Below are 22,631 nucleotides of genomic sequence, written 5' to 3' on the forward strand. Positions count from 1 at the left end.
TTGAGGGCATCCACACGGTTCGTTCATCTGCAAAATCACAAGCATACCTCACCCCCCGCCCCCACGTTAGTAAATCTACTGAAACGGAAGCAAAAACTTTTGTGGCTGTAGCCGGGAGGCCACCGATAATGAGAAACAGGCCTTTTCTGATTAACAGAAGGCATAGAGAAAGCAAATCGAGGCTTTTCAAACCTTCAATTCGCGCTGTACGGGGGGTGGGGGGGTGGTCCACTAGATGCTATGGCTGATAAATCTTCAGATGTTTGGTGGGCACCCACATAGGCACCTGATTGTCAGCTGGAGAGACACAAGCAAATCGTCTTCCCCATAAAATTATCTTTAGGCAGGGATGGGAGGAAGTAGATTCAGAGGTAAGGAGAATTTGGGGGCCTAATGACTTCCTGATGTTTGATACGTGTTCCCTCGGAAGTGAGGAATTCCCTTTCTCTCCGTATTGCTGCGTGGGCATGGAGGACTAGGTAAGCATACTTAGTGTCTGTATATATATTTACCTTTTTTCCTTCTAATTCTAGTGTGCAATGGCCCCTGCTTTTGCTAGGATGTCTCTCCCTAACAAAGGAGTGGGGCTTTCAGGCATAATTAGAAAGGCATGTGAGAAGAGTCAAGTTCCCCAGTCACAACTCAGTGGCTGGGAGAAGTATCTAGTGACCGCCTGTCCCAGGACCCCTCGGACAGTGACAGATCTGGAGGACAGTTGTCCGGCACAGGAGAGTAAGACTGAGAAGGCTGCGCCGGTGTCCAGGAGACAGTTAACCTCCTGGCCCTCAATGGTCAAGCATACCCGGGACTCTGTGAGGGTGATGGCATGGGCTGGCGCCTGCCCCAGGCACCCTCAATCCTGCTGCTGGATCATCTGGTTAGTGGCTTCTGACTCAGAGGACCTTTGTCCCCCAGGGCAGTGGGCCTTCCAGTGATTCCCTTGACATAAGGGGCATGGACGAGGGGGCAGCTAATTTCTATTCGGACAGTCTTTTCAAAGTGTCCTTGTAGACCGCACTGGAAGCAAGCCTTATTAGGCATTTGATTTTCCCAGCCTTTCCCTTTTCCAGAGCATCCAAAGTCCGCTTGCCTGAGGGCCATGACTAAAGCGGTGGGGTGGCCTTTTTTTTTTTAATCCTGTTTGTCCCGTTCCACCTGCTCCTCCTGATCTCTAGTATTAAAAAAAAACCGAGGTTGCCAAGTTCAATAGGGTTTTTAAGTTTTGCTCCGGGCCTAAGGCAGACTTTGGAAGTTTTTTCTAATGTCTGCAGCTGACTGAGTGATAAACCTATCCTTTAAGGTTAGTTGGCCTTCAGTAGAGTCAGGTGACAGAGAGGTATGTTTCCTCAATGCCTCCCTTTGTCTCTCCAGAAAGGCAGTAGGATTTTCTTCCTTTCCCTGTGTTACAGTGGACATCACTGAATAATTCATAGGCTTCTTCCTGGTTTTTCCTTTGTCCTTCTAGCATGCAAGTTAGCAAATGTCTGCAGCACCAATCTCCATGTTCTGATTCTGTGTCCCAGTGAGGGTCTACACTGGGAACTGCCTGCTGGCCTGTGGCGAATTGTTCTCTTTCCTCTGTTGTCATCCTGTCATTGACCTGACTGAAGACACCAGAGATCGCCAAACTCTCGGGCTGCAGTTCTGACGGCACTTCTCTCATTTGGGGTTAGTGTCTGATCTAGCGGTAACGTTTTATCTCTCCATGTCAGATCAAAGGATTGTCCTAACCCTCGTGAAACATCAGCATAGCCATCATGGTTATCTGAGGATTTACCTAGGTCTGTTTTAATTTGTTTCAAGTCTGAGAAGGAAAAAGGTACATATACCCTGACTGGGCCGAATTCTCCAGAATACATCCTAGGGGCGTTTTTTGTCTTGGGGGGAACATTTCCCATCTGAAAAAAAAATAGGGATGCCAGCACCCCTGGTCATTTTTCGATGAGCATTAGTCCTAGAGCATCCTCTCTGGTCCTAATGCTTATTCCTTTCCAGGGTGCGTAACCGCCCTCAGACCTCTGCCTATCAGATTCGTTACGCTTACCAATGTCGCAGTCCTACTCCCCTTTTCCCACCTTTCTTGACTACAAAGAAAGGGGTCTGGGCTGCTGGATTCTAGTGGTTCTTTACCAGCGTGACCAACATTGTCTTTGCGCTCAGGGGTGAGTTCTAGAGCTGGGCTGGGTTCCTATTTCGTAACAACCCCGCCCCGCCCCATCAAGATGCACTCCCATAAATAACAGTTCTTATGCAAATTCATTTCAGAGAGGGTGTAGGTAACCTTTTGAGTCAGGATTGAGATAGAGTTTTTTGATTCTGTGAGTACTTTAAAGCTTGGCTGAGTACAAAGAGCTCCCACGTTTGGGCAGACCAATTATTAGGCAATTTTCCTAACTCTGCTTCTACAAGAGTTTCCTTATCAATTACTGAATACCCTTCATGGGCTTTTTTTTTTTTTTCCCGCCCAATCACTAGGGAGGAACCATCTATGGTCCTGTCCTGAAGGGAGTTCCTCCTAGGTCTAGTTGGACCTTTGTATGGTAATTAAGATTTAAATTCCTTGTTAGGAAACCTGCTTGGTTAAGGGAATTTTTAGTGGTTAATGTTAAATCACCTTTTTCTTACACCTATACTTTTAGAATGTTGAGTTAGTAAGCTACTTTTTTGCTTATTTTTACTTAGGATAGTGCTGAATTGGTGAGGTGTGCTTACAATGAGGTTTCCTCTAAAAGTTATTTTTCTACTTTCTTCTAGCAAAGCAGTTGATGGAATGCATTTGGGCCATCCACGGGTTACTGGGTTAAGGATTTTTGATAGGAAGGCTACTGGTTGTCAGCGGTCTCAATGCAGCACTTCTCACAGTGCGTTCCCGGCACGCCTGGGGGCCCGGAGGCCTGTTAGGGTCTGTTTTCATAGTGATACTGAGCCAGCGTCACTCTTTTCCCCTCTCTTGCTATCCCCAGTGCACAGTGGCGTTACTGAGGTCCCATGGTGCGTGATGACACAGGACAGAACACAGTGGATACGAGATCCCATGGCTTCTACTGAGCCCACCACTCATGTCTCATTTGATTGTTTTAGAAAATAGTTTTAGGCCGGGCGCGGTGGCTCAAGCCTGTAATCCCAGCACTTTGGGAGGCCGAGACGGGCGGATCACGAGGTCAGGAGATCGAGACCATCCTGGCTAACACGGTGAAACCCCGTCTCTACTAAAAAATACAGAAACTAGCCGGGCGAGGTGGCGGGCGCCTGTAGTCCCAGCTACTCGGGAGGCTGAGGCAGGAGAATGGCATAAACCCGGGAGGCGGAGCTTGCAGTGAGCTGAGATCCGGCCACTGCACTCCAGCCTGGGCGACAGAGCAAAACTCCGTCTCAAAAAAAAAAAAAAAAAAAAAAAAATAGTTTTAAAAAATATATTAAAAATATGTTAATGGGTTTATTGCTAACATGTATGTATTTAAAGCTATTTAAATTTTTAATAAGGTTAACATAATGGGTAAAATCCACAGAACAGAAGCTCTTTGGGGTTCTTGGCCATCTGGTCTGGAGACCAAAGAAATTGCGATCCCCTGAACCCCGCATGGAGGGAAGAGTGTGCTCTGGCGCCCCCTGTCTAGACAGACTGCTCTTGGCCACATGCTAGTTGTGTGGCTACTTGGGTAAGCCTTGGTTTGTCATCTGTAAAATGCAAGTATTGCTAGTACTGCTCTCACAGGGCTTTCATGAGCTTTCAGTGATATAACTAATCCAGATAAAGTGGATTATTTAGTGCGGAATAGACATTGCCTATTATCTTAATAATGGGGAAAAAGAAATACTTTAAAATTATTAGCATCCAACACATTTCCTAAGTGTTTTTTAATTCCCAAAGTCTTTCACAGTAACAGACCAGTGTTAGAAGAAATTTAGACATTTTTAAGTTATTCAAGTGTTCCAAGTAATAAAATTGGTTTTAAACTGGAATAAGATTTTCCTGTGTTAAAATTCAGGTTTAGTTTTAGTTCTAGATGTTTGACTGCTTACTGTTATATCATGTAAAAATGATTTGAATGAAAATATAGAAAGAAATAGACCATAGGGAATAATGAGAAACAATGTACTGAAATAGCTCCCATTTTGAAATTTTTCTGAATGTACATTTAAATATTATATGACTTAGTAAAAAAGAGGAGATTAAGTTAATGAGCAAAATGAAACTTTTTTTCGAATAATTGCTAATTTCCTGGTGATGTGATGTGATTACTGGCTCTAATTTTATTCACTGGTAACGACACAGGAATGACCAGTTGAGCAGTCAGCAGCCAGCGTGCACTGTGTGGGAGCACAGAATCCTTGGGATCATTTCTATAGGGTCTGGGCAGTAGGGATGATCAGATCTGAGGGAGGCCCTTTACACAGCAGGGTCACTGAGCTGCATCCTTGGTAATTCTTTAGTTCACACAGTTCAAATCTGTGGAACAGTTGCCTCTACAATTTTAGTTGGGCCTGAATGTAATCTTCCTGATGTTTTATTTTAGTGACTGAAATATTCTCTGTGCACGTATTATTCACTGGGAATGTCTTAAAGGATTGTTGTAATGGAAATTCTTTACTCTGATACACACTTCACTCTGACAGAATAGTGGGGCAGGTGGATAATCACCATTCCCATATGTGGGCAATATCATGTTATTGTTATATTTGAAATCTGAAAATCAAATTTAAAACATAAATGATGTAAAACGTAAGTCAAAAATATGGACAGTTCTAAATACATATGACACTTGAGCAATGTGGGGGTTAGGGGTGCCAGCCTCCCATAGGGTCAGAAATCCTTGTATAAATTTTGACTCTGCAAAGTGTAACTACTAATAGCCTACTGTTGACCGGAAGTCTTAACAATATCATAGTTCATTAACATATTTTCTATGTTATATGTATTATATATATATTATATAGTATTCTTACAGTAAAGTAAGCTGAAGAAAATGTTAAGACAATCATAAAGAAGAGAAAATATATTTACTATTCTTAAGCATAGAAGTGGATCATCATGAAGGTCTTCATCCTCATCACCATTACCTTGAGTAGGCTGAGGAGGAGGAAGGGGAGGGGTTGGTCTTGCTGTCTCAGGAGTGGCAGAGGCAGAAGAAAATCCTCCTGTAAGTGGACCCTCACGGTTCAAACCCGTGGGATTCAAGGGTCAACTGTATTTGGTTTTGCTTAGTTGACCTTTTAAATCAACCAACTTATTTGAGACAGTAAATTTAGATAAGATGTAATCATGCAAGATAAGATGTAATTATGCATTTTAGAGATCAGCTCTTGTTCAGGTGAACCCCAAAATATAGTTCTGAGACAGATTAGCTGATCTCAGTATTCTAGTACCCAAGCTTTACTATTTAATGTTATATATGAATAGTTATTATTATTGTGTTCTGGGCAAGCTATGAGAAATCCCTTGTAAACTGTAAGCTAAATTTTACTATTTTTATTTTTTTTTGAGATGGAGTCTTGCTCTGTCGTCCAGGCTGGAGTGCAATGGCATAATCTCGGCTCACTGCAACCTCCATCTCCTGGGTTTGAATGACTCTCCTGCCTCAGCCTCCCGAGTAGCTGATATTACAAGCGCATGCCACCACTCCCAGCTAATTTTTGTGTTTTTAGTAGAGACGGAGTTTCACCATGTTGGTCAGGCTGGTCTCGAACTCATGACCTCAGGTGATTCACCCGCCTTGGCCTCCCAAAGTGCTGGGATTACAGGCGTGAGCTACTGCAACCAGCTACTATATTTCTTTAATCACTTTTCAGTTACACCTGCTGTTCTGAAGTTAAATGTAGCCGTCTCTTTGGGGTGGCTTTCCTTGCTGGGAACTGCTGCCGGCTGCTTGCGTCAACCGAAGGGTATTTGTAACGGATTCTTGAACAGCCACAGCGCCAGTGAGGGCCAGCGACAGAGGCTGCTTTCACACATTCTATTCCAGGCCCAAGCCAATCTTTCTAACTTCTAATTTACAAGGAGCTGAAGGTTTCAAGTAGCAGAAGTAGCTGGGCAGGGCACAAGCGATGCTGTCATTTGGGTGCTTTTATCAGAGTCTGAAGAGGGGAGAGTCCGTCGGCAATGCTAACTCCTCCGTCACTCCTGGGGCAGCAGCCTGCCATGAGAACCCGAGCTCAGAACCCCTCATAGGGGCATGCTTTGCTCTGGGGGTTCTGGGGAGACAGGGAAGAGGCACTGCCCCTCCTACATGGCCTGGTGACGAGGTAGCGGACACTCAGAATGTACTTTTCTGCCTCTTAAGGGTCACACAAACTTACAGCTTTCCACGTCTCCAAGCTTCTGGGCTGGGTTGAGTTGTCTGGGAGGACTTGGAGAATCCCAGTTCCTCGTCTGGTCAGACATGTGCATTAATCTGACAAACTATCACTTTTCTTGGCTTAGAAAGGCCCAAATCGCTACTAGTTTGTGGGTGAGGGGTCACTTAATCCAGTCATCCTGATCTACCAATACTTTTTCCCTCTCAGCTTTAGTGTAAAAGTTGCAATCTGGTCTTGGATTCGCACTCCTGGGGTGGAGTCTTATCTCCTCCGTCCCGTTAGAGCCGTGTGGTGGCAGGTGCGTAGTTACCTCGCTTCTGTACGCCCAGTGTCCCAGCAGAATGGAGATAGCAGTGGAAGTTGGAAGCATTATGAGGCCACTAACCCACTCTCACCCCCAAACTGTCATTCATTCTGAAGCATCCTAAGAGTAAGGAGACAGGAAGGAGAGAACACCCCACCAGCCCACCAGTCACATTGTCACCAGCACTGTCACCGCTTTTGAACTGCAGGGCTCCAAACGCAGAAGTCTGAGTGTCCAAGTGTTCGCTGATTTTTCTCCATAGCCTGCCTCTCCAGCTGTGGGACCCCCATTAATGATATTTGATACCTCCTCTCGCCCCACCCCCGTCCTCTCCTTCCTTACACTCCCTTCCCATCCTCCACTTTCCAGGCACAGAACTGTGGACCTCCTGCCGCCACTGACGTGCCTCTTCCCACAACCACCCAGAGATTCTAAAACCTGGAATAAAACCCATTGTGGGGGAGCTTTCAGTATCTTAGGACCTCACCTGTCAAGCCGATTAGCAGCCTGAGCCCATGGGCAGAGACAGGCTGGCAGGGATGGAGGGAAGGTGCCTGTGAACTGGGAGGTTTGTTTCAAAGCTGTATTGGGGTGGTTTGGGAGGTGCTGGTAGAGATGATGGAGCCCAAACCTGTCACCCCAACCCAAGCTCTGGTGAGAAGCGTTTCCCACCACCTACCAGGTTTCCTTGATTCTCCCCTGTATCCACAGTGCAGTTCTCTGAGGCCACCAACAGTCAACAGGGGGAGGCGTTGCTGCTGCCTGGGAGACTGAGGCAGCGGCGGAGAGGGCGATGCTATCCTGCTGTGACTGTTGGCACAGGGCACATTTGTGTTTACCCACATTTGAATGTGCTTTGGAGCTAACCTGGGGCCATAACCATCACACATGTGGTTTCCATCAGAAAAGCGTATCTGATGGAAAGTACTTTGTGGAAATATAAGCAGTTGATGATTATCCTGAAGTAATGCAGGGACTGCCCACATGAAACGTTGACTTTTTGATCCATCACTTTGCAATTGTTCAATTATTTATTAAACAAACATTTGAATATCGTAGGATGTCTTCATGTGTCTACAACCAGAATGTAAATTGACAGTGAAGATTTATCTCATTAATTCTGAATCTCTGCTACAGTGATAAGTATATTGCTTTGCTCACAGGAATCATTAAAGGGACTTAATATCTAATACTTGCTATGTAATCAGCACTATATAGCTGAAACTGAACTATTTTGCCTGTTCATAGATACTTAGATAGAATTAAATTCAAATAGAATTTGAAAGTGACTCCTCAAGGGGTGGCCATGAACACTATGTAAGATTCATTGAAGGTTTTTTCTCCCTTCTCAGCTCCAGCCCGCTTTTCTCTGTGAAGCGGGATGTGTGGGGCAGCAGAGCTGTATTTAGGCGCGGTGCCTTTCCCGCTGTCTTGAAGGCACCGGGAAGGCTACAAGGGATTTTCTCTCAAATGTGCAGGGCCTCAACCTATGACTCCGGAAGGCTGCGGGCTCCCCCAGGGGGCTGCTCCTGGCTTTCGATGGACTAAATTAACCTCGGGCCACCGGAGCGCCAGCTGGGGGAGCCCCGGGATGCCTGGCGCGCGCTCCGCCCTCCGCTGTCCTGGCACTTTGCTCCCATTCAACAGTCGGTGGTGACACCAGCGGGGCACAGCCCGGGGCATGGCAGGGCCGCGTCCTTAGCGAGCGCGCTGGGCTCCTCCTCCTGCTGGCCCGGCCCGCGTCCCAGCCGTGGGGACCCGGGGGCGCCGCGACTCGCCCACAGTCGAACGGCGGGAGGCGGTTTCCGCAGGGTCCAGTCCCGAGTCAGAGGGGAGCCCCTGGCCCCAGGAGGAGGGGAGGGTGGGAGCTTCTCTCTTGGAGTCCCCGGGTTTGGTCGCCGGGATGTGAGGAAGCCGAAGAGGCCGCGGCTGGTCGCAGGTGGGTGTGGCGGGGCCGCCCGAACTGCAGGAACCCGCTCCGCGCACGGGGGCTGAGCGCCCGCCTCTTCTTCTAGGGGCTGAGGATCCGGCGTCTCGGCAGCACCATGCCCTTCCCTCCGGTGCCGCCGCAGACCGTCCCCGCACCGGGGGCGCAAGCCGCGCGCCACTTACCCCGGAGGCCCTGCGCCGCGGGGGACAAGAAGAGGCCCCCACAGCGGCCCGAGGGGCTCCTCTCCAGCTCCTGGCCCTCCGCCACGCTCAAGAGGCCGCCGGCCCGGCGCGGCCCCTCCCGGGACAGGACGCAGCTGCCGGCCCCTCCGGGCGTCTCCCCCCAGGCCTCGCCCTGCCGCGCGCTGGCCCCAGCCACGTGCGCCCCGCCCCGGCTGGCCGGTTCCAGCCACAGCCCGGCGAGGACCACCTACGCGGCGACCTCGGCAGGGACGGGGACCACCGCCGCAGGGACCTCCTCGGGGACTGGGGCCGGTCCCGACACCGCTGCGCTCTTCTCCCTGAACCTCACCCCCGAGGCCGTCCTGGTCATCCAGAGGCGTCATCTGGAGAAGCAGCTGCTGGCGCGGCCTCGCAGGCCCTTCCCCTCACCCTCGGCCGAACCCAGGCGCCTACCCACTCCCTGTCCCCGGGCCAGGGCCGCGGGCCTGCGGAGGGGCGGCCCCGCCAGCGACCCCGACGCGTCCCCAGCCGCTGGCCTGGGCCGCCGCGACCCTCCGCCCCGCGCCCAGCTGCTGTCCGGCGGCCTGCAGGTTCCCCAGCTCAGCCCGCGGTCCGGGGCCCTGCGCCCGATGCTCAAGGTGTCGCTGCTCAACGAGCGGCACAGGTACGACGACGTGGAGTACGAGGAGGAGCCGGAGGCGGTGGACGAGGGCCTGGTGCGCAAGTGCACGGAGTGGCTGCGCGGCGTGGAGTCGGCGGCCGCCGCGCGGGGCCGGGCCGGGGCCCTGGACTCACGGCGGCACCTGAGCACGCTGTGAGCCCAGCGGTCCTGCGGGGACAGGCCAGACCTGACCCCACATCACCTCCTGCACGCACCACTCCGCCTGGGGACCCTCGGGGGAGACCGCAGGCTCCTCTGGCCGCCAGCGCCCACTTCCGGGACACCCGTGAGCAAGCTGGCCCGCGTGGGGTGCAGCCAGACTCCCCCGACGGCCACGGCCCCCCTCCTACCCTCACCAGCAGGCAGCCCCGGCCTTTCTCGTTCACGCTGGTGGTATCTACCCCGGAAGCTCGCCTCTGCCCCACTCTGGCCTCCTTTTGGCGTCCCCGAGTGTCCATGCAGTTCGTGGGGAATTAAGCAACTGAGAAAATGCCTGTCGACGCCCCCAGCCCCAGGGTTCGTCTCGGTCCCAGAGACCCTCTGCCTGGAGGTGGGCCTTCCCCAGGGCTACATCTGCACCCCCTGCGGTGTCACCCTCAGCCGTTGCCGGGCACCCTGGACAGTGCGGTGGGCGATGGCCCAGGGTAGGTGGCCGCGACGGTGGCCTCCTGCAGAGCTGGGACCCGGTGCTACATTTGTGATTTTGTTTTCTCCCAAGTCAGAAAAATGTTGAGGGTATTAGAAATCCCTGAAACTCAGTTAACCGAATTTCCAGTCGCCAAAGAGGAAGGGTAGGCATCGCCAGGCGCTGGTGAACCCTGGTCAGTGAGCGCTTCCGTGGAAACCGCTTGGCTGATGACATGTTTTCTGTGTATTATTTGAATAGAGAGTAAAGCTCCTCTGCTGTTTCGTAACCATACCCTTTCCCCCGCTAACTGGAGGCTGATTTCTACATATTTCTTCCATGTATCTGAGAATATCTAACTCGAAGGATGAGAAGGAAAGAAAATGTTATAATCAGATAAGGCTGGTTATAGAAGAGTAATGTATTACCTCAACTTTTGACTTACTTTGTAAAAGCCAATAACTGGTTTAATGTTTATCTTGACAGACTTTAAATGTATCAAGTCCTAATTGTATTTTAAATTGAAGCCTTACGTTTTTAAAAACAGACTTTGTATTTTTCTCCTGGAGGTCTTTGCTCTAATCTCTCTCTCTCTCTCATCTCTCTCTCTCTCTCTCTCTCTCCCCGCCTCCTCTCTCTCCTCTCTCTCTCTCTCTCTCTCTCCCCGCCTCCTCTCTCTCTCTCTCCCCGCCTCCTCTCTCTCTCCCCGCCTCTCTCTCTCTCTCTCTCTCTCTCTCTCTCCGCCTCCTCTCTCTCTCTCTCTCCGCCTCCTCTCTCTCTCTCTCTTTCTCATTCTAGGCACACATTTACTTAGATGTGAAGCATTTAATTCATTGGGAGCTAGGTCAGCTGCCAGATAAGTTGCAAAAACAAAAACAACCTACCCATTGAATAACTTCTTCGAATTTGGAGATAAGTTTTCTTTTACTTGAAATGAATATATTAATACTAGAGGGGCAAAACTAGCAATGCTTGCTGAAGTGACGGTACTGCTGTTGTTCCACCCGCACCCAGATGGTCTCTGAGTGCTCCATCCTGGGCAGGGCACACAGTCTGGAGCTGAGAGGGTGGGGCAAGAGTGCATTGACTCCAAGCCGAAGGCAAGAGTGGCTCAACTTGGTCTCATCTTGCACTTAGTGCAAATACCAATAATTAAAATGCCTAGACTTCTGCCCTTGGTCACAGTAACAACAACATTTTGAAGACTTTTCCCTGGTGGCATCCTAGAGGGACTGACTTTCTGCAGCCTCTGTCTTCCAAGCTGAGCTTCTGCTGCAGTGTGCCTGTCACTGCACCTGTGTGTCTCCCTGATGTCCCCGTCAGCTGCTTCATTTTGATTTCCTTTCTTTTCCTGCTCTTTCTCCAGTCTCCATCCCAGCATCTCCTGTTCTTAACTGGCCACAATACAACACTAAGCACACTTTTCGTAATTTGCATTTATTAAATAGAGTTTGTAGGCCTTGTTCTCTACTTTAAAAGCAGATGAGTGGAATATTTATGTTTCTCTAGTCAATGAGCCTCAATAAAAAAAAAAAAACAGAAAAAAGGTTTGACACGTGACACATGATATCTTTTCATTGCTGTTAAGGACATTTTGAGACAGTTTTCTAAGTTGCTATGCTTCAATTTCTTAATGCTTAAATAAAAGAGAAATTCAGTGACTTGTGCTTCTTTTTGAGGAGGACACTGAAAACTGGTCAGGAAGAGACAACTGAGGGATTTACAATTCACATGACATGGTTTCTTCAATGTGGCGCTCAACCTAAGGTTCTGGGATTTCCAAGAGTTGACAAAGGTTTGATGGTTTTAATCACTACTAGAATTTTTAAGCATCACTACCAGGATTTTTAAGATGGTCAAATACTGTAAGGTTATTTGGCAATGACACTGGACCTTTTATGGGGTCACAAATCTCCATGAAAGCTATATTCCAGAAGGACTCCTAAAACCATGGACCACATAGCAACAAAACATTGCATATAATTTGCATATATTTTAGGAAGCTCATGGGTCCCAGGTTAGGGACTCTTCCTATATATACTCACTAAAATATTTTTTTCTTTTGCCTAAAGTAATTTCAAACTGGTAGGTCATACCAATCGGAAATTGAAGGGTCAATTTGAATAATGGCTAGGCTATTAGATTACTATTATATTATTATCAAATTCTCCCATAACTGTACTGGCTCATAGCAGGGACTGAGGGGGACTTCCACCCCAGGAGGGAAAATTGGGTGCCACTATGTAAGTAAAAGTGTTGCCAGTTGCAAAGTCTGGGCATGTATGTGACTTAATTCCATCTGTTTAGAGAATAGCTGGCACTTTAAGATAGGTTTTTATGTTGATCTGCCTTATTTCTAGAAAAGTGGATGGCAAGTTTTCAGAACCATTAATTTTGAGGTTTCCCTAGAAATTATGCAATTCAGATTAGTGTGGGTGATCTGTGGGATCTTTGCTTTTCAGCATGGTAATTTCAACCAACCATTGTATATCATTCAAAGAAAGTCGAAAAATAACCGTCTTTCTAGTAAGCAAGGACACTTTTGCATCCACAGAAATGCACATGCAGGCCTTTGTGACCTGAGGGAAACCTGGATTGATGTGGTTCCCCAGCATGGCCTCTGTCCAGATGCTGTCTGGGTAAGGACACAGCTGCTCCCACAGCCTGTAGTGGTGGCCCCATGGCCCGGCTTGGAGACGGAGCACCCCTCAGCATTGTGTGGGAGAACTGCACCATGGTTCAAGGTGGATTTTGGTGCCCTGGAGGCTGGAGCTCCCACACTGATGCTGTCATTTATCCATGTCTTTCATTAAACTTCCATGTCTGTTTCATCTTCTGTCTGTGGGGATAGTTGAACATAGGTGACCCTGGTGAGGATTATGAGGCAATATGCAAAGCATTCCCCCAGCTCAAGGTTAACTGTAATGTTTACTATTTCAAAAAAGTCTTTACTCAAAAAATATCCTTCTCTGGCACTCATGTGCACATTGGAAACCCTACCTGGTTACAGCATTCTGAGATTTTTATCTTTAACCATTTAATGCACACCTACACTTTTATTTTCCTGAGGAATTAAAATATTACAATGTCTATTGCGTTTTGCTTTCTTATCTCACACTTAATTATTATGTTACGAGCACAAAATTTAGCTCTGAGCTTCCTGGTAGCAGAGACAAAGTTTAAAGTAATGAGTCATATAATCTCAATATCTAATAACAAGAAACACTTTTTGGAGAGAATTGTTATGTGTGTATTTGAATTATATACAACATAATGGATAATATCCTTAAATGCAGCTTCTCAAAGATGTCTAAATGTTCTTGTTGTTTTTTTATTTTTTGAGATGGAGTCTCACTCTGTCGCCCAGGCTGGAGTGCAGTGGTGCGATCCCAGCTCACTGCAAGCTCCGCCTCCCGGGTTTACACCATTCTCCTGCCTCACAGGCGCCTGCCACCAGGTCCAGCTAATTTTTTTGTATTTTTAGTAGAGACAGGGTTTCACCGTGTTAGCCAGGATGGTCTCGATCTCCTGACCTCGTGATCCACCCACCTCGGCCTCCCAAAGTGCTGGGATTACAGGTGTGAGCCACTGCGCCCGGCTGAAGATGCCTAAATGTTCTTTACATCACTGTTAGCTCTTGATGAAAGCCAGTGGGGTCATCATCAGCGACATCCTTCCTGGAACTGGACCATCCCACCTTATGGAGGTGGCATAGATGGAAACCTGCAAAATACAGTAGGGAATCTTCAGGAAGCAGTTTTAGATCTGCTCAAATATTTAGCAATTACTGCCCTAGAACCTCAGACAATTCTACATCAGTCCTTAAATGTTTGGTCTCATGACCACTTTCTAATCTCAAAAATTACTGAAGGGAAAAAAAGTATTGAGGGAAGCCAAAGAACCTTCTTCAGTGCGAGTTTATCAATCAGGACTTCCTGTATCAGAACTTAAAGCAGAGACCCCAGAACAGTCAAACTGCTGGTTTCATCCATATCATGTCAGCTCCTAATGCCTGCTGTAAGAACTGGCTTAGCTGCATCTGAAATGGACGGGAAGTGTTTTAAGAAACATATTTTCCAGACCTCAGACCTAAGGATACTAATTCAGTAGATCTGGGAAAGGGCTGATGTGCCCCCAGGTTGGGAGCCATTGCTATATGGCAAGAAATACAAGACCAGGCTCAGGAAATACTTCAGGCAGATTTTATTGAAGGTGGATTTAACCAACTATGTCCTCTCAGAATAGACACTGCAATGCTACCCTGTCAATATCAGAGTCTCCTTTTCAAGGTAGTTATGTCTCCCTTCCTGGCCATGTGTTTTCACGGCAGGGAGGGTAGGATGCAATGACCAAAAATAACTAAAGTGACCCCATGTCATCAGCCTAGGCACCATCCACCTCATAGAATTGGGAGTGCTGGCCACTCCACTTCTGGGGGGCCTTGCCCCAGATCTCATTCATCCCAAGTCCTCTCCCTTGATGACTGATGTCCTAGGTCTTCCCTCATCTACCTCTGTCAGCATAATTATGAGTGCCTCCCAGATACGAGCTTCCACAACACACACACGCCACTCCTGATGCCATCGTGTCACCAGAGTGGGAGGGCAGACTCTGAGAACTGCAGATGCGTGGCCGTGTCCTGAAAAGCCAACCCCAGACAGTGCACAGAGCTCAACACCTGATTTTATGAGGAAATTATAACAAGTATCTATTGAATATTTCACTTTGAGCAGCTTAGTATGCCAGCAGGCCCAGAACAGTTCAGTTATTCATTCAAAAATATTTACCCTGCCTCTACAGGATGAAGGGTATCTGAGATACAAAACTAACTGGAACTGTTCCCTACATAATCGAATGGGTCGGCCTGTTCAAAGGTGTATCCAGGTCTGCCAAGAGCAATGACTTTGGTTTGAGGACAGTATTGAGTGGTTCTTTTTTTTTTTTTTTTGAGACAGAGTCTCGCTCTGTCCCCTGGGCTGGAGTGCAGTGGCGCGATCTCCACTCACTGCAAGCCCCGCCTCCCGGGTTTACGCCATTCTCCTGCCTCAGCCTCCCGAGTAGCTGGGACTACAGGCGCCTGCCACCATGCCCAGCTAATTTTTGTATTTTTAGTAGAGATGGGGTTTCACCGTGTTCGCCAGGATGGTCTCGATCTCCTGACCTCGTGATCCGCCCATCTTGACCTCCCAAAGTGCCGGGATTACAGGCGTGAGCCACCGTACCCAGCCTGTTGAGTGGTTCTTTAGGACAGCCATTGATCTGTATTTGTTTACTTGGGCCATTAACAGAATACCAACACTGGGTGGCTTAAAAAACAGATATTTATTTTCTTATAGTTCTAAGGCTGAATGTTCAAGATCAAGATGCCGGCAAGGCTGGTCCCTGGTGAGGCCTCTTTCCTGGCTTGCAGACAGCCGCCTCCGGCACTGTGTCCTCACAGAGGCTTGGTATTTCTTCCTTTTCCTACAGGGACATCAGTTCTGTTGGATCACAGTCCACACGTATGTGCCCGTTTAACCTTTACCTCCTTAAAGGCACTCTCTGCAAATACAGTCACAGTGCATTTAGAGCTTTGATACATTAATATTAATTTGGAGGTGTTGGGGACAAGATTCAACGCAGAACGTGGTCTATGGTTTCAGTTGCTTTTTAAGGCCACTTATGGAATATGATAGCAAGAGAAGATCCTCAGCTTCTTCCCACCTCTTAGGTGCACACACAGCACACACACACAAATACATGCATGTACACAAACATACATGTGCACAAACACACTTATGCACACATACGCAAGCATGCACAGAAACACATAACTTTTGGAAGCATACAAATAGAAGAGTTTTTATTGAAATTTGAAAAATTAATTAGTTCAACCTTTTTATTTCTACCTCCAAGTATGTGGAGATGAAAGAATTTGCCCAACTAGTCAGAAAAGTTCAAGCCAGGTCTAAAGTCTGTAACCTAAAATTGCAAAGATTTTATTTGCTCTCTACAATCTCTTATTTTTGCCTTTGTATCTGCTCTGAAATTTTGTTTGTTTTTGTTTTTGAGACAGAGTCCCACTCTGTCACCCGGGCTGGAGTGCAATGGCGCGATCTTGGCTCACTGCAACCTCCACCTCGTGAGTTCAAGAGATTCTCCCGCGTCAGCCCCCCAAGTAGCTGGGATTACAAGTGCCCACAACCACGTCTGGCTAATTTTTGTATTTTTAGTAGAAACGGGGTTTCACCATGTTGGCCAGGCTGGTCTCAAACTCCCAACCTCAGGTGATCAGCCCGCCTCAGCCTCCCAAAGTGCTGGGATTACAGGCATGAGCCACTGTGCCTGGCTCATATAAGTGTTTTTTAAACAACTTCCTGGAGTAAAGATTTCCTACTTTTATGATACTAACTCAGGAACCCCACGCCGACCCCTCCATTGTGAGATATAGTAAGGAAACAGGCCGCTTTCTCTAATCCCCGGACAGTCTTAACTCGAATGTGGCCTCTCGACCGTGAAGTTACAGTGGCAAGTACATGTCGGGAGGTTGTCCAAAGTACATTTGCAGGGATGTTTCCCTCCCTGCTTCAACAGAAGCACATCCCTGTGGAGTGAGGTACAGAGAGCAGCACGCCCAGCCCAGCTCTCTCCGCTGACCCCAGGCCCTGAGGCAGGCACTGCCCAGAAGGGAGCCATGTCTGCCTTAAACTGGCTGTGAGTTAGTTGTTGCCACTCCTACCTGAGTGATGGGGGACCCCTCCCAAAGAGTTTCCCCGCCTTTATCTGCAAGATTGACCAAGCAGTTGCATCCAGTCAGTGATGAATGTGAGACCTCGAAAATTAAGGTGAGTCTTCTTATCGATGTTACTAGAAGGTGGGAAAGGCTGTGGGGAGCCGATCTCTGGCATAGATCTACAGGGGCAGAGAGGTGAGCTAAAGTCCAGTGCTTGCTCAGAGAGGGCAGTGGGTGTTGGTGGGGGACTGGGGCTCTCACGCTCCAGGGACTGGGCATCCCCTTCTCCATGAATGCTGTGGCCATGCAAATTAGGCTCTTGTTTGCAAAAGGGAAAGATGTTTTCCAAAACATTTGAGATGATGTGTGCTGGGGGAGTTCTGTGTATCTGTTATTTTGATGAAGGAAATAAAAGCAAAATCCTCCTTGCCTCCACTCCTACAAAGAACATCATAAATCACAGAATTTCAGCCTCAGTCATGTGTACATTGGCTGTTTTTAATTATGGCAAAGAAGGTATTGACCACAGAAAAAATCTTTCTAAAATAACGGTGGGAAATGAGGTTGAGTTCTCCCTCTGCATGATGCTGTGGGCAGTGAGGTGGAGGGGCTGCTGCGTGATGCTGTGGGCAGTGAGGCGGAGGGGCTGCTGCGTGATGCTGTGGGCAGTGAGGTGGAGGGGCTGCAGCCTGGGCCTCTTTCTGTTCATGGCATGTCTGTGGATCCTTTTCACATCTGTAGGGTCTGTAGTTATATCTCTTCTTTCATTCCTGGTCTTGATAATTTTTTTTTTCCTTGATCAATCTTGCTAAGGGTTGCTTAATCTAATTTTTTTTCAGAGAACCAACTTTGGACCTTATTTATCTTCCCTATTGTCCTACTTTGCTGATTTCTGCCGTGGTCATTATTCATCAGAGGTTTTAAATCTATGGTCCGTGGAACCCTCAAGGGTTCTAAATCCACTTCCTGGGAGGCTCCTGGATGTGGCACTGGTGTAAGTCCTACCTGGTCTCCCACTTGGCCCCACAGCACTGGGACAGGCCCTTTGTATACTGGTTAAGAACTTGAACTCAGGTCAACCTGGGCATGAGCTCAGCTGTAAAACTAAAGTAAATAGGTGTGAGGTGAATGTGCCAGTTGCTTTACCCTCAGAGACTCATTTTCTTTTCTTTTATTTTCTTTTTGTTGAGATGAAGTCTTACTCTTGTCACCCAGGCTGGAGTGCAGTGACACTATCTCGGCTCACTGCAACCTCCACCTCTGGGGTTCAAGTGATTCTCCTGACTCAGCCTCCCAAGTAGCTGGGATTACAGGTGCCTGCCACTATGCCCGGATAATTTTTGTATTTTTAGTAGAGACGGGGTTTCACCATGTTGGCCAGGCTGGTCTCAAACTCCTGACCTCAGGCGATCTGCCCGCCTTGGCTTCCCAAAGTGCTGGGATTACAGGTGTGAGCCAATGTGCCCAGCCAGAGATTCATTTTCTACACCTATAAAGAGAAAGAAGGTTGCTGTGAGGCTCAAGCTTGCCCATGTGTGCAAAGCAGTCAGCACCAGCATCTTGACACTCTACCTGTTGGAGGATATGTGAGAAGCCACCTCCAGGACTTATGCAGATGTTATGAATTTTGAATATGATGCATAATATTCATATTATGTATCATATGATGCATAATACAAGCTGATTAATCTATCCATCACCTCAGAAGTTTGACATTTTTGTGATGAGAACGTTTGAGATTTTCTCTCTTAGTGATATGGAAATGTACAGTCTGTGTCCTCTTAATTCGGTGGCCTCCACCTAGAAGGAAAAGGAAGATAACTGCTGAGTCAGCTAGAGACAGCATATGGTCATGGCTTTAGCAAAAAGAAGAGAAAATTAGGAGCAAAAGAAAATTGCCAAGAAGTGATCAGAAGAAGGAAAAAGAGAGAAGGTGGGAAAAAGAAAAGAAAATTTGTTAAGAAGAGAAAGCAAGACAGAGTGTTTCTCTGTACACGTGCATCATGCAAGAATGTAGACAGATGGCTGGAGCTGCAGGGCTGTGGGCCAGCAGGCAGCGGAGAACAGCCCGGCCGGGCCTGCGCCCTGCACAGGTTCATTAAGGGACTGTGCCTTAGATTTTCTGCCTGGCACCGCAGATTCGGCCAAAAATTTCGAGCAGGCTGGACGAGGTGGCTCACGCCTATAATCCCCGCACTTTAGGAGGCTGAGGCGGGTGGATTACCTGAGGTCAGGAGTTCAAGACCAGCCTGGCCAACATGGTGAAACCCCGTTTCTACTAAAAATACAAAAATTAGCCAGACGTGGTTGTGGGCACTTGTAATCCCAGCTACTTGGGGGGCTGATGCAGGAGAATCTCTTGATTCTGGCCAATATGGTAAAACCCTGTCCTACTAAAAATACAAAATTGACCGGGCGGAATGGCAGTGCACGCCTGTAATTCCAGCTACTCAGGATGCTGAGGCAGGAGAATCGCTTGAACACAGGAGGCAGAGGTTGCAGTGACTCGAGATCGTGCCATTGCACTCCAACCTGGGCAACAAGAGCAAAACTCCATCTCAAAACAAGCAAAGAAACAAATAAAAAACAAACAAAAACACTTATACGAAACCAGCTATCTGGGAAAACGAGAAGGAGGACAGGCGCTGAGGGGCACCAGACGGCTCCGGCGGGGACCATGCGTCCCCTGTGCTGGCTCCGGCCCCAGGTCCACCCCTATCTTGGGGAGGGACCGCCATGGGGCCACTTTATCTCTGTGCCCACTTCATCTCTGTGCCCACTTCATCTCTGTGGCTGCTTCCCCGGACAGAGCACAGCAGGTGCCGAGGCCTGTGCCTGGCACTCAGTAAGATGGTCTTGGCCATCCTCTGTCACTGTCACATCTCGTCCCTTGGTGCAGTCCTGCAAGGGTGAGCGTGGCTTGAATGCAGCCCAGCACCGTGGAGACAATGGAGCCACAGAGTTCCGAGACACTCACTGCCCATTGTGGCTCTCCTCATCTGCAGTGTCGTCATGCTGCAGAAAAAGAGCACAGGCAGCACACAGGAGACAGAGACTTCAAACAAAGGGCTTCGTTCATCCACTTAAAGGACAACGAGCGCCCGCTTCTGTGTCATCCCAGGGTCTGCGGAGAGACATCGAGAGGAGTGGAAGTGTCAATTAAAGAAAACTGAAGAATAAATGAGCTCACATAGTTTCATATTTGTTACAAATCATGATGCTCTCAGGCCAACTGAATTCAGGGGTCAGCCAGGGCTATAGTCAAAACTGCACTAAAGAGATGACTTTATCTCTCTACTCTCAACAGCAGGCATATATTTTGTGGAGATAAAAAGTTATGGGCACCTTTTCTAGGGATACGTATCTGGGCTTGCAGCCCAGCAACTTCCAGAAGAAACTCACACGTCCACAATAAAATATTTATCAGAATTTTAGAAAAATGCGTTCTCAATATTTTCAATGTAGCACCTTGTGCCAGCAGCACGGGAGAATATTGTCATCACACCAATGATATTTTGCTGTGTGTAGTTTTTAGGTTATACTTACCTTTGTTTGAAAATAGATCTGGTGGGGCCGGGCGCGGTGGCTCAAGCCTGTAATCCCAGCACTTTGGGAGGCTGAGACGGGCGGATCACGAGGTCAGGAGATCGAGACCATCCTGGCGAACACGGTGAAACCCCGTCTCTACTAAAAAAATACGAAAAACCAGCCGGGCGAGGTGGCGGGCGCTTGTGGTCCCAGCTACTCAGGAGGCTGAGGCAGGAGAATGGCGTAAACCCAGGAGGCGGAGCTTGCAGTGAGCTGAGATCCGGCCACTGCACTCCAGCCTGGGCGACAGAGCGAGACTCCGTCTCAAAAAAAAAAAAAAAGAAAAAAGAAAATGGATCTGGTTAGGATGATGAATGAGGAGCTGGGAAATGAAGGGACAGAGCGAGTTCTAATCACGCAAAGATCTCTGACTAAGAAATGGTCCTGTGCTTTCTGAACCCAGGGGAGCCTGTTTCCAGTGGTACTGGAGGCCTGGGAATACACTGGCTGGAATCGCCTGATGTCTCGATTTTCTGTAGCCTCTCCAGGCACTGAACCCCATGTGTACGTACTTAGTGATGTTGGCTGAAGATTTTACTTTTGCTGTAAAACACAGTCAGTACCATTAGGGTGAGCGTGGCAAGGCAACTGGAGATGGCTCATTTGCTCCATCGTAAGCTACTGGGATTTTTTAACGAGGAGAATGGAGGGCATGAAGTGTTTGAGGAGGTGGGAGAGGGGTGGGCAGGGTACCCAGAACGAGGGAAGACTTGGGCATGGAAGGAACAGGGTCAGCTGACACCCACTGGTGTCACCTCTGCCCTGCCAGCCCTGGAGGAAGAGGAAGGAGAGAACTGGTGAGCGGGAGGGAAGAGAAGGAAACCCACTTACCCTGGGCTTTGCAAAGTGCCAGAGGGCCCCCTGCTCACTGCCCTCTCTCTCAAGCCAGCCCCTCCTCCAGGGCCAAGCAAATTCTCCAAAGCTCAAAATGGTTCTGATCTTTCTCTATGAGAAACTCCTTCAGGGTCAGTTTTTAATGAAACAGACTCCAATCAGTACCATTTGTCTTTTTGGGACCACATTCATGGGATGCATAAACAGAAGCATCCTGTGTGGTTTGGTGGGGCTGTGCTGGGCTTGCTGGCATGAACATCCCTGGGTACTTAGATTGCTTCATGTTGATTGGGTTGATCAAAACATCCTGAGTCACTCTTTCATTCTACAGACCAGTGTTTCAGATTCTTTTTTTTTTTTTTTTTTTGAGGCTGAGTCTTGCTCTGTCGCCCAGGCTGGAGTGCAGTGGCCAGATCTCAGCTCACGGCAAGCTCCGCCTCCCGGGTTCCCGCCATTCTCCTGCCTCAGCCTCCCGAGTAGCTGGGACTACAGGCGCCCGCCACCTCGCCCGGCTAGTTTTTTGTATTTTTAGTAGAGACGGGGTTTCACTGTGTTCGCCAGGATGGTCTCGATCTCCTGACCTTGTGATCCGCCCGTCTCGGCCTCCCAAAGTGCTGGGATTACAGGCTTGAGCCACCGCGCCCGGCCTCAGATTCTTAACTGTTCTGCAATGCATGGATTTCTTTAACTGTAATAGCACCAATAACATCCCCAGATGGGATTGCAGAGACTGAAAGACTTGTTCCTTCAGCTGAGACTAAAGAGCCTGCTATTGTTTCCAGAGCATTGCTAGCCTACTCTGGTATGTACAGCTTGTTAGTGTTGTTGATTTGTTCAGGAAATTGAGAGAGAAAAAATTTCAAGTACTTGGTATTGTGGACAAATTATAAATCCCCCTCTCAGGACACTTGGCAGCTGGGTACTGCACCAGGAATGGTAGACTGGTGCACATCTAGGTGGCTTTCATGTAGCTTAAAGGGGATTCATCCTGCAGACTGGTTCTTTAATATGGTTAGACTATGAACTATACATTTCCAACAGGCTATGTTGACATGGCATGTGTTTGTTTACCAGTAGTGTTGGAAGGACCCAGAGCTGTCTCACATTTAGCTGACTTTACGCTGTTCCTGCCACCCCAATACACACATACACACACACACACACACACACTTCTGCTACTGCAGACCTGACAGAAGGGCATGGAAAATTCCACCTTGTGCAACTGACCTTCTTCAGGCATCACAGAAAAGAACAATTTTCACTTAAAGCTTTCTCTGATTTTTTAAATTATAAAATTTTACATACTCATTGTGCCCAAGGATAGAAATATATAAAGACAAAGTTAAAAGTCCCGATGCTCCAAAGTTCTCCTTACTGTAAGAATTAAAGAAAGAGGAAAGAAACACGAAAAGTGGCTTGACAGTCAAAGACAGGTTTATTTTAGAGAATAAACCTGAGAGGGGCTTCTGGCCAAGTGAGGTCAGAGGCATTTTCTCTT

General features: G+C 48.1%; 1 protein-coding gene across 1 annotated transcript; it reads left to right on the forward strand.

The window, feature by feature from the left end:
• The first annotated feature begins 7,918 nt into the window (after positions 1 to 7,918).
• PRR18 (proline rich 18) lies at positions 7,919 to 10,542 on the forward strand. Its single transcript, XM_033234253.1, has one exon. It carries the CDS (start codon positions 8,647 to 8,649, stop codon positions 9,529 to 9,531), a length of 885 nt encoding a protein of 294 aa, XP_033090144.1. The 5' UTR covers positions 7,919 to 8,646; the 3' UTR covers positions 9,532 to 10,542.
• Positions 10,543 to 22,631: the final 12,089 nt, after the last annotated feature.

The sequence above is a fragment of the Trachypithecus francoisi genome, unplaced genomic scaffold, assembly GCF_009764315.1.
Source record: "Trachypithecus francoisi isolate TF-2019V2 unplaced genomic scaffold, Tfra_2.0 Lachesis_group15, whole genome shotgun sequence".
Lineage (NCBI taxonomy): Eukaryota > Metazoa > Chordata > Mammalia > Primates > Cercopithecidae > Trachypithecus > Trachypithecus francoisi.

Bases quoted from the DNA above. Each gene is read 5' to 3' on its own strand.
- PRR18 (XM_033234253.1), top strand. From the start codon at position 8,647: ATGCCCTTCCCTCCGGTGCCGCCGCAGACCGTCCCCGCACCGGGGGCG.